A 12510-nucleotide genomic window follows, 5' to 3' on the forward strand; every position below is an offset into this window, starting at 1 on the left:
CACTTTTCCATTGGGACACTGTTAAGAATATACATATGTTTACGTATCTGTAACATTCTACATTTGACACATTTTTCAACTCTTTTTTGTTTCTACACATTTTTCACATTTTTGTCACATATCATTTTCACACACCACTTACTGTGTGATTTGTTAATCAACTTTTTTGTGTCAAAATTTTTTGAGATTATTATTTTTTTGATCAACACTAGCTTGTGTACACACTAGTTCAATTTTTGATCACCTTCTCTCATTTTTTGTTTTTCTTCACATGTGAATTATATGTTCTGTTGCTTTTTTATCTGTTAATATTGTATCTACAATACTGGTAGACACTATTCTACCAATTTTTGTATCACCTATTTGGATAGACTCATTCCTTATGGAGTAGAGGGTAGTTAAGTCTAACAAACATCTACCACTCTCTGTGTACCACTCTCATACCCATAATAATATAACGGTACTGCCACTATTACATTTTATCAGTTACCAAGATTTGGGACATTCTGTTCTTGGAGGGACACTTTTCCCTTGAATCTTACATTTTAAATTGTTTTTAAGCTTATATGTTTTTATATACCATGGATCCGTGTTTAGCTATTTAATTTATGTTTATATTAAAATTGTGACTATAACTTATATCCACATTGTTCTATTAGTATTACAGTCTCTGCAGTTAATCATAGGAATTTAGCCCTTATAAAGGGTTCCATCTATATTAGTGTGAACACATCCCTCACACACACACACCAGACCTTGACTTTACTGGCGCTCCTTTCTAAACCCATATCCGACAAAGACAAAATCGGCCATATGCCGCAATAAGCCTCACTTGTCAGCCCTCAAACTGAAGCGGCTGAAAAAGAGAAGCGTTAGAGTCAGCGGCTAGTTTGCTATGTATCTAATGTAGCGAAAATAAACTGTTAACCCCCACTGACACAAACTTCCAACAAAAAAGGGATATGGGATCTTCGTATAAGCTACCTAAGTAGGAAGCTGTAAATGTCCCCTTACACTGGCACCCTACATACATCAGCACCCATAAAGTGTTTGTAAAAAGGTGGATTAACAACCATCTGTATACCAGCGCCATTTTAACACCTGAATCACCGATAAAAGCCGCAAATGCGACCCTAAATTACTCGCTCTGAAAGTTGTCTATATCAGAGCTCTAACAGTGAACCGCAATTGCTGTCATGACACAGCTTTTCAGTATATCCAAAAGCATACTGGTGCCCTAGCTGTTAGCTGAAATACAGCCTTAGGAGTTTAATAACCGGATCCTGTTAGGAAATGCCGGTGCACTGTACACTAACTGTCAGTCCAGCCACATCCATATTTAAGGATGTTTTCACTTTAAAAATAGTCTAAATTGCCCATAAAATCCCTTATATGCGTCTGTTGAAAGGGAAAGGCACTAATCCCCATTAGGGATCCTAGACCTTATAATCTATAAGTGCTGTCCTCCTGCCTGGAAGGTAAAAAAAAAAAAAAAAGGCACTTACCTGTTCTGTAGGGCAGGAGCACTTCTAGGTGTGATAGATGGCCACAACGAGTAACCAACTCTGGTTTTCTATAACAGGGGTAATGTTAGAAAACAAAGCAAGGACAACCTCACTATTTTCTAACTGCTTAAAAGTCACCACTATTCTTACTCAAGAGATTGATGTAAACCCCAATCGTTGCTTGCAGGGAAAAGTAACTATCAAAGGAATAAAAATCTTCAGACACCAACTTCACATCCTCTATTGACAGAGGCAAAGAGAATGGCTGGGGGTTATGGGTAAGGCAGTTACACTTAACAGCTTTGCTGGGGTGCTCTTTGCCTTCTACTGCTGGCCAGGAGTTGAATATCCCACTAGTAATAGGAATGACGTTGTGGACTCTCCATGTCATAGGAAAGAAAAAAGGGTTTGATGTCACTTTAAGTATTGTGAAATTGATATGCCTGTGCAACATTATACACATTGATTGCTTAAAGTGACAGTCTACACCAAAATTGTTATTGTTTAAAAAGATGGATAATGCCTTTACTACCAATTCCCCAGCTTTGCACAACCAACATTGTTATATTAATATACTTTATAACATTTAAACCTCTAAATTTCTGCCTCTTTCTAAGCCACCACAGACGGCCTCTTATCACATACTTTTTTATTAGCTTTTCACAACAAGAGACTGCTAATTCATGTGAGCCATATAGATAACATTGTGCTCTCTCCCGTGGAGTTGTAGCCGACACTGCACTAATTGGCTAAAATGCAAGTCAATAGATAATAAATAGCCATGTGATAAGGGACTGTCAGTAGAGGCTTAGATACAAGGTAATCACAGAGGTTAAAAGTATAATAATTTAACCATGTTGGCTGTGCAAAACTGGAGAATGGGTATTAAAGGGATTATCTATCTTTTTAAACAATAAAAACAAGGAGACTGTCCCTTTAAATCAGAACACAAACACGCTTACATCTGTTTCTAATAGGTTTTCCCGTGATGTATCCATTAACTGCTCTTAATTTGGAAAACCTTGTGAACAGTGCCAAAAAGACAGTGTTTTCAAAAGCATTCTTTTAAATAAAACAATTTTAATGTCCATTTAATAATGATTTTCCGCTTTGGCAATAGGTGCACATCTCACTTAGCTGTTGCTACATTTAGCAAATGCACATTACATAAATGCATATTCATAAATTACATGGATGTTCAGTCCTAATTTCAAATATAAATTAACTTAAGAAATTCTGCTACAGGAAATGTAATTATAGGAAGTTAAATTGTGCTATGGGAGCACAGACAGAATAATTAGCCCTAAGCAAAAAAGGAGAATAATAGAAAGAAGGTGCACCTCTAAAGGTGTTTTTATACCCTGTTGCTATTTTTGTTTACCTCGCATGAGTTGCTGTTTGTGATTCAAGCATTCTCGCTCAATGGTGGCCAGCTCTGTTTTTTGTTGATGGATAATTTTCTTCAAGGATCCGTCCAGCTCTTGTTGTTGTTTTTGAACAAATTCTTGCTCCTGGAAGCAAAGCAAGAATTTTTTAAAAGACGGCATTAAAGATAACGTCTGAATAGGAATAAATCATTTATCTTCATACTGTAAAAAATTTTTTAAAAAAATGCTTGTCTATTTTTAGAAACGTAAATAAAAATCAGGACTATTCATACACCATAGTATTTACAGCAAATTACCCTGCCAATGATCATAACCCCCTCCCACTTGGTACACAGCAATTATTAGTAATAAATTATACAAACAAATAAAATGACCTCCTTATAAAAAAAACATTTAAAAAGTTTACTTAAAGGGACATTAAACATCTGTTGCTTCTGAGTAAAAATTGTGATAATCTCTTTCCCTAGCGACGCCAAAAAGCTCACAACCTGTGTTTCCAAAATGCTGCAAATTTGTTAAATGGATATTAAAGGGATACTAAACCCGAAGTACCCACCAATCAGCAAGCGCTATCCAGGATGCTGAACCAAAAAAAGGGCGGTTCCTTAGCTTAGATTCCTGCTTTTTGGAATGAAGATAGCAAGAGAATGAAGAAACATTGATAATAGGAGTTAATAAGAAAGTTGCTTAAAATTGCATGCTCTATCTGAATCATGAAAGAAAACATTTGGGTTTAGTATTTCTTTAAACCCCCTTAAAAAATATGTTGTGATTCAGACAGGGAATACAGTTTACTTCTCTTATAAGATTTGCTTTATTCTTTTGGAATCGTTTGAAGAAGGAGCAGCAATGCACTGCTGGGAGATAGGCAAATACATCAGGTGAGCCAATAACAAGGGGCATATCTCCCAGTAGTGCATTGTTGCTTCTGAGCCAACCTAGGTTAAAAAAATCCCAAGAGTTAAAGGTATTTACTGTCCCTTTAAAAAACAAAAAAGCAACTGATAAAGAATATATACTGTATATCTAAACGCCGCAGACCATAATACTAAAGAGTAAAATGTAGAACAATGTTGCAGTGACCACATTTAAATAAATTCACACAAAAAATCAAAACAAATAAGCAAAAATGTGAGATATAAGAATCAGAATTGTAACACATAGAATGTCTGCCAGAGAAAAAAACGAATTGTTTTCATGCAATTATGGACTCTTCAGCTCTGCACACAATGTATACTGCAAACACACAAAACATCTATTCTTTGTACATAGAAATGCATTTGGTTTGAAGAAATGTAGAAAAAAAAAAAAGAACAGAAAGGAATATAAAATGCACTCCACAGCTGGAAATCTATTCAGGGGAAAATATAAAGTACCTTAAGTATAGGCTGCAAACCTATGTTCAACTGCTCCCTACTGATTCCACCCACACACTGTACAGATGAATTACGCAAAAGGTATTGTTGCATAGTAAGCCCTTACTGCTTGGAAATTCTCTATCAGACCGTTCAGCACAAAGTGTTCCTCTCCATCAGTGATGCACAATATGATACGAGCAGTCACACTAATAATAGATGGATTTGCAGAGAAAACACATTTTTACAGATTTAAAGGGAAATCTCCAAAACATTAAAGGGGCATGCTAATAATGATAAAAAAATAATAATACTCAACTTGTTCCTCTACAAAGCAGTTAAACACATAGCTAAACACATTACAGGACTCAGAGAGTGATTGGTGACTACATGAGTGTGATGTTCCTAATTGGCCTACTTCCTAATCGGGGCTGCAATGCATTCTGGCTCCCTAGTGTTTAAAACTGTAGCGAACATCAAAGCAACATAACAGTTTACAGGTTTGCAGCATACTGTTGTGTAGCAGCATTGGAAAAAAAATGATACTAAGTTTAGCCTTTTTTTCTTTCTTACAATGACCCAACCAGGGGATGACGGACAACCCCTTCTCTCACACCACTGCACAAAAGCATTTACTTTAAAGCTTGCATTGCTGGTGGTAAGCACAGGTGGACTAGACTAGTTCCCTGCCTGCAAATTTTGACCAACTGCAGCTTCTTAAATGGGAGCCTGTGATTGGGAATCCCATGTTCATATGGTTCTGATCACTGTAGTAAAAAAAGACAGCCAGTGTCAATACTCAGGGCCCCCCTAAAAGATTTTCGAATAATCTCAAATGAAAATAAATGATCTTACTGCAATTACTGAGCAGCTGATAATGTATTAACTGTAGGCCAGCCATACTGAAAAACAGAATTTATGCTTACCTGATAAATTTCTTTCTCTTACGGTGTATTCAGTCCACAGATTCATCCTTACTTGTGGGATATTCTCAATCCCTACAGGAAGTGGCAAAGAGAACACACAGCAAAGCTGTCCATATAGCTCCCCTCAGGCTCCGCCCCCCCAGTCATTCAACCGACGGTTAGGAGAAAAAGGAGAACCATAGGGTGCAGTGGTGACTGTAGTTATAAAATTTGAACCTGACTTAAATGTCAGGGCGGGCCGTGGACTGAATACACCGTAAGAGAAAGAAATTTATCAGGTAAGCATAAATTCTGTTTTCTCTTACTTGGTGTATTCAGACCACAGATTCATCCTTACTTGTGGGATACCAATACCAAAGCAATAGGACACGGATGAAGGGAGGGAACAAGTCAGGTCACCTAAACGAAAGGCACCACTGCTTGCAAAACCTTTCTCCCAAAAATAGCCTCAGAAGAAGCAAAAGTATCGAATTTGTAAAATTTGGCAAATGTATGCAGTGAAGACCAAGTCGCTGCCTTACAAATCTGTTCAACAGAAGCCTCATTCTTGAAAGCCCATGTGGAAGCCACAGCTCTGGTAGAATGAGCTGTGATTCGTTCAGGAGGCTGCTGTCCAGCAGTCTCATAAGACAATCGGATGATACTTTTCAGCCAAAAGGAAAACAGAATTTATGTTTACCTGATAAATTACTTTCTCCAACGGTGTGTCCGGTCCACGGCGTCATCCTTACTTGTGGGGATATTCTCCTCCCCAACAGGAAATGGCAAAGAGCCCAGCAAAGCTGGTCACATGATCCCTCCTAGGCTCCGCCTACCCCAGTCATTCGACCGACGTTAAGGAGGAATATTTGCATAGGAGAAACCATATGTTACCGTGGTGACTGTAGTTAAAGAAAATAAATTATCAGACCTGATTAAAAAAACCAGGGCGGGCCGTGGACCGGACACACCGTTGGAGAAAGTAATTTATCAGGTAAACATAAATTCTGTTTTCTCCAACATAGGTGTGTCCGGTCCACGGCGTCATCCTTACTTGTGGGAACCAATACCAAAGCTTTAGGACACGGATGAAGGGAGGGAGCAAATCAGGTCACCTAAATGGAAGGCACCACGGCTTGCAAAACCTTTCTCCCAAAAATAGCCTCAGAAGAAGCAAAAGTATCAAATTTGTAAAATTTAGAAAAAGTGTGCAGTGAAGACCAAGTCACTGCCTTACATATCTGATCAACAGAAGCCTCGTTCTTGAAGGCCCATGTGGAAGCCACAGCCCTAGTGGAGTGAGCTGTGATTCTTTCAGGAGGCTGCCGTCCGGCAGTCTCATAAGCCAATCGGATAATGCTTTTAATCCAGAAGGAGAGAGAGGTAGAAGTTGCTTTTTGACCTCTCCGTTTACCAGAATAAACAACAAACAAAGACAAAGTTTGTCTGAAATCCTTAGTAGCTGCTAAGTAAAATTTGAGAGCACGAACTACATCCAAGTTGTGCAACAAACGTTCCTTCTTTGAAACTGGATTAGGACACAAAGAAGGCACAACTATCTCCTGGTTAATGTTTTTGTTAGAAACAACTTTTGGAAGAAAACCAGGTTTAGTACGCAAAACCACCTTATCTGCATGGAACACCAGATAAGGAGAAGAACACTGCAGAGCAGATAATTCTGAAACTCTTCTAGCAGAAGAAATTGCAACCAAAAACAAAACTTTCCAAGATAATAACTTAATATCAACGGAATGTAAGGGTTCAAACGGAACCCCCTAAAGAACTGAAAGAACTAGGTTGAGACTCCAAGGAGGAGTCAAAATTTTGTAAACAGGCTTGATTCTAACCAGAGCCTGAACAAAGGCTAGAACATCTGGCACAGCTGCCAGCTTTTTGTGAAGTAACACAGACAAGGCAGAAATCTGTCCCATCAAGGAACTTGCAGATAATCCTTTTTCCAATCCTCCTCGAAGGAAGGATAGACTCTTAGGAATCTTAACCTTGTCCCAAGGGAATCCTGCAGATTCACACCAACAGATATACCAAATTATGTGGTAATTTTTCTGGTTACAGGCTTTCAGGCCTGAACAAGAGTATTAATAACAGAATCTGAGAACCCTCGCTTTGATAAGATCAAGCGTTCAATCTCCAAGCAGTCAGCTGGAGTGGGTCGAACGGACCTAGAACAAGAAGGTCTCGTCTCAAAGGTAGCTTCCATGGTGGAGCCGATGACATATTCACCAGATCTGCATACCAAGTCCTGCGTGGCCACGCAGGAGCTATCAAAATCACCGACGCCCTCTCCTGATTGATCCTGGCTACCAGCCTGGGGATGAGAGGAAACGGCGGGAACACATAAGCTAGTTTGAAGGTCCAAGGTGCTACTAGTGCATCCACTAGAGCCGCCTTGGGATCCCTGGATCTGTACCCGTAGTAAGGAACTCTGAAGTTCTGACGAGAGGCCATCAGATCCATGTCTGGAATGCCCCACGGTTGAGTGACTTGGGCAAAGATTTCCGGATGGAGTTCCCACTCCCCCGGATGCAATGTCTGACGACTCAGAAAATCCGCTTCCCAATTTTCCACTCCTGGGATGTGGATAGCAGACAGGTGGCAGGAGTGAGACTCCGCCCATAGAATGATTTTGGTCACTTCTTCCATCGCTAGGGAACTCCTTGTTCCCCCCTGATGGTTGATGTATGAACTTGGCCCTCGCTAGCTGAGGCCAAGCTTTGAGAGCATTGAATATCGCTCTCAGTTCCAGAATATTTATCGGTAGAAGAGATTCTACCCGAGACCAAAGACCCTGAGCTTTCAGGGATCCCCAGACCGCGCCCCAGCCCATCAGACTGGCGTCGGTCGTGACAATGACCCACTCTGGTCTGCGGAAGGTCATCCCTTGTGACAGGTTGTCCAGGGACAGCCACCAACGGAATGAGTCTCTGGTCCTCTGATTTACTTGTATCTTCGGAGACAAGTCTGAATAGTCCCCATTCCACTGACTGAGCATGAACAGTTGTAATGGTCTTAGATGAATGCGCACAAAAGGAACTATGTCCATTGCCGCTACCATCAAACCTATCACTTCCATGCACTGCGCTATGGAAGGAAGAGGAACGGAATGAAGTATCCGACAAGAGTCTAGAAGTTTTGTTTTTCTGGCTTCTGTCAGAAAAATCCTCATTTCTAAGGAGTCTATTATAGTTCCCAAGAAGGGAACCCTCGTTGACGGAGATAGAGAACTCTTTTCCACGTTCACTTTCCATCCGTGAGATCTGAGAAAGGCCAGGACAATGTCCGTGTGAGCCTTTACTTGAGGAAGGGACGACGCTCGAATCAGAATGTCGTCCAAGTAAGGTACTACAGCAATGCCCCTTGGTCTTAGCACCGCCAGAAGGGACCCTAGTACCTATGAGAAAATCCTAGGAGCAGTGGCTAATCCGAAAGAAAACGCCACGAACTGGAAATGCTTGTCCAGGAATTCAAACCTTAGGAACCGATGATGTTCCTTGTGGATAGGAATATGTAGATACGCATCCTTGAAATCCACCTTGGTCATGAATTGACCTTCCTGGATGGAAGGAAGGAGTGTTCGAATGGTTTCCATCTTGAACGATGGAACCTTGAGAAACTTGTTCAAGATCTTGAGATCTAAGATTGGTCTGAACGTTCCCTCTTTTTTGGGAACTATGAACAGATTGGAGTAGAACCCCATCCCTTGTTCTCCTAATGGAACAGGATGAATCACTCCCATTTTTAGCAGGTCTTCTACCCAATGTAAGAATGCCTGTCTTCTTATGTGATCTGAAGACAACTGAGACCTGTGGAACCTCCCCCTTGGAGGAAGCCCCTTGAACTCCAGAGAATAACCTTGGGAGACTATTTCTAGCGCCCAAGGATCCAGAACATCTCTTGCCCCAGCCTGAGCGAAGAGAGAGAGTCTGCCCCCCACCAGATCCGGTCCCGGATCGGGGGCCCGCATTTCATGCTGTCTTGGTAGCAGTGGCAGGTTTCCTGGCCTGCTTTCCTTTGTTCCAGCCTTGCATAGGTCTCCAGGCTGGATTGGCTTGAGAAGTAGTACCTTCCTGCTTAGAGGACGTAGCCCTTGGGGCTGATCCGTTTCTGCGAAAGGGACGAAACTTAGGTTTATTTTTGGTCTTGAAAAGACCTATCCTGAGGAAGGGCGTGGCCCTTGCCCCCAGTGATATCAGAGATAATCTCTTTCAAGTCAGGGCCAAAGAGTGTTTTCCCCTTGAAAGGAATGTCAAGCAATTTGTTCTTGGAAGACGCATCCGCTGCCCAAGATTTTAACCAAAGCGCTCTGCGCCACAATAGCAAACCCAGAATTTTTTCGCCGCTAACCTAGCCAATTGCAAGGTGGCGTCTAGGGTGAAAGAATTAGCCAATTTAAGAGCACGAATTCTGTCCATAATCTCCTCATAAGAAGAAGAATTACTAATAATCGCCTTTCCTAGCTCATCAAACTAGAAACACGCGGCTGCAGTGACAGGGACAATGCATGCAATTGGTTGTAGAAGGGAACCTTGCTGAACAAACATCTTTAGCAGACCTTCTAATTTTTTATCCATAGGATCTTGGAAAGCACAACTATCTTCTATGGGTATAGTGGCGCGCTTGTGTAGAGTAGAAACCGCCCCCTCGACCTTGGGGACTGTCTGCCATCAGTCCTTTCTGGGGTCGACTATAGGAAAACAATTTTATAAATATGGGGGGAGGTACTAAAGGTATACCGGGCCTGTCCCATTCTTTACTAACAATGTACGCCACCCGCTTGGATATAGGAAAAGCTTCGGGGGGCCCATTTTACATAGTGGTTCTGGAATGACCAGATAATCACAATCATCCAAATTGGATAACACCTCCTTAAGCAGAGCGCGGAGATGTTCCAACTTAAACTTAAAAGTAATCACATCAGGTTCAGCTTATTGAGAAATGTTTCCTGAATCTGAAATTTCTCCCTCAGACAAAACCTCCCTGGCCCCCTCAGACTGGTGTAGGGGCCCTTCAGAAACCATATCATCAGCGTTCTCATGCTCTACAGAATTTTCTAAAACAGAGCAGTCGCGCTTTCACTGATAAGTGGGCATATTGGCTAAAATGTTTTTGATAGAATTATCCATTACAGCCGTTAAATGTTGCATAGTAAGGAGTATTGGCGCACTAGATGTACTAGGGGCCTCCTGTATGGGCAAGACTGGTGTAGACGAAGGAGGGGATGATGCAGTACCATGCTTACTCCCCTCACTTGAGGAATCATCTTGGGCATCATTTTTACTAAATTTTTTTATGACATAAAATACATATAGTTAAATGAGAAAGAACCTTGGTTTCCCCACAGTCAGAACACAATCTATCTGGTAGTTCAGACATTGTAAACAGGCATAAACTTGATAACAAAGCACAAAAAACGTTTTAAAATAAAACCGTTACTGTCACTTTAAATTTTAAACTAAACACACTTTATTACTGCAATTGCGAAAAAGTATGAAGGAATTGTTCAAAATTCACCAAAATTTCACCACAGTGTCTTAAAGCCTTAAAAGTATTGCACACCAAATTTGGAAGCTTTAACCCTTAAAATAACGGAACCGGAGCCGTTTTTATATTTAACCCCTTTACAGTCCCTGGAATCTGCTTTGCTGAGACCCAACCAAGCCCAAAGGGGAATACGATACCAAATGATGCCTTCAGAAAGACTTTTCTATGTATCAGAGCTCCACACACATGCAGCTGCATGCCATGCTGTCCTCAAAAACAAGTGCGCCATACCGGCGCGAAAATGAGGCTCTGACTATGATTAGGGAAAGCCCCTAAAGAATAAGGTGTCAAAAACAGTGCCTGCCGATATAATCATATCAAAATACCCAGAATAAATGATTCCTCAAGGCTAAATATGTGTTAATAATGAATCGATTTAGCCCAGAAAAAGTCTACAGTCTTAATAAGCCCTTGTGAAGCCCTTATTTACTATCTTAATAAACATGGCTTACCGGATCCCATAGGGAAAATGACAGCTTCCAGCATTACATCGTCTTGTTAGAATGTGTCATACCTCAAGCAGCAAGAGACTGCACACTGTTCCCCCAACTGAAGTTAATTGCTCTCAACAGTCCTGTGTGGAACAGCCATGGATTTTAGTTACGGTGCTAAAATCATTTTCCTCATACAAACAGAAATCTTCATCTCTTTTCTGTTTCTGAGTAAATAGTACATACCAGCACTATTTTAAAATAACAAACTCTTGATTGAATAATAAAAACTACAGTTAAACACTAAAAAACTCTAAGCCATCTCCGTGGAGATGTTGCCTGTACAACGGCAAAGAGAATGACTGGGGTAGGCGGAGCCTAGGAGGGATCATGTGACCAGCTTTGCTGGGCTCTTTGCCATTTCCTGTTGGGGAGGAGAATATCCCCACAAGTAAGGATGACGCCGTGGACCGGACACACCTATGTTGGAGAAAGAAGAGAGGTAGCAGTCGCTTTCTGACCTCTCCTCTTACCAGAATAGACAACAAACAAGGATGATGTTTGTCTGAAATCTTTAGTTGCTTTTAAATAGAATTTTAAAGCACGAACCACGTCAAGATTGTGTAAAAGTCGTTCCTTTCTAGAAACTGGATTAGGACACAGAAAAAGGAACAATAATTTCCTGGTTAATATTCTTATTAGAAACCACTTTTGGAAGAAAACCAGGTTTGGTACGCAAAATAACCTTATCTGCATGGAACACCAGATAGGGTGAATCAGACTGCAAAGCAGAAAATTCAGAGACTCTTCGAGCAGAAGAAATGGCTACTAAAAACAAAACTTTCCAAGATAATAACTTAATATCTATGGAATGTAAAGGTTCAAACGGAACCCCTTGAAGAACTGAAAGAACCAAATTTAGACTCCAAGGAGGAGCCACAGGCTTGTAAACAGGCTTGATTCTAACAAGGGCCTGTGCAAACACCTGAACGTCTGGTACAGCTGCCAGGCGCTTATGTAACAGAATAGACAGAGCAGATATCTGTCCCTTTAAGGAACTAGCTGACAGACCTTTCTCCAATCCTTCTTGGAGAAAAGCCAGTATCCTTGGAATCCTAACCTTACTCCACGAGTAACCCTTGGATTCACACCAACTAAGATATTTCCGCCATATCTTATGGTAAATTTTCCTTGTGACAGGCTTTCTGGCCTGTATCAAAGTGTCTATAACTGATTCAGAGAAACCAAGCTTAGCTAGGATTAAGCGTTCAATCTCCAAGCAGTCAGTTGCAGAGAAACTAGATTTGGATGCTTGAAAGGACCTTGAATTAGAAGATCCTGCCTCGATGGCAGTTTCCATGGTGGGA

General features: G+C 40.9%; 1 protein-coding gene across 3 annotated transcripts in view; it reads right to left on the bottom strand.

Moving 5' to 3' along the window:
* The window catches only part of SLK (STE20 like kinase), a 325767-nt gene that overhangs the window by 63674 nt on the left and 249583 nt on the right, over window positions 1-12510 (bottom strand). For all 3 annotated transcript variants that reach the window (XM_053692434.1, XM_053692433.1, XM_053692432.1), the window contains one exon: window positions 2887-3016. In XM_053692434.1, coding sequence (XP_053548409.1) covers window positions 2887-3016 — 130 coding nt within the window. The remainder of the gene's footprint in view (window positions 1-2886; window positions 3017-12510) is intronic.

This window comes from Bombina bombina, chromosome 9, assembly GCF_027579735.1.
Source record: "Bombina bombina isolate aBomBom1 chromosome 9, aBomBom1.pri, whole genome shotgun sequence".
In the NCBI taxonomy this organism is placed as follows: domain Eukaryota; kingdom Metazoa; phylum Chordata; class Amphibia; order Anura; family Bombinatoridae; genus Bombina; species Bombina bombina.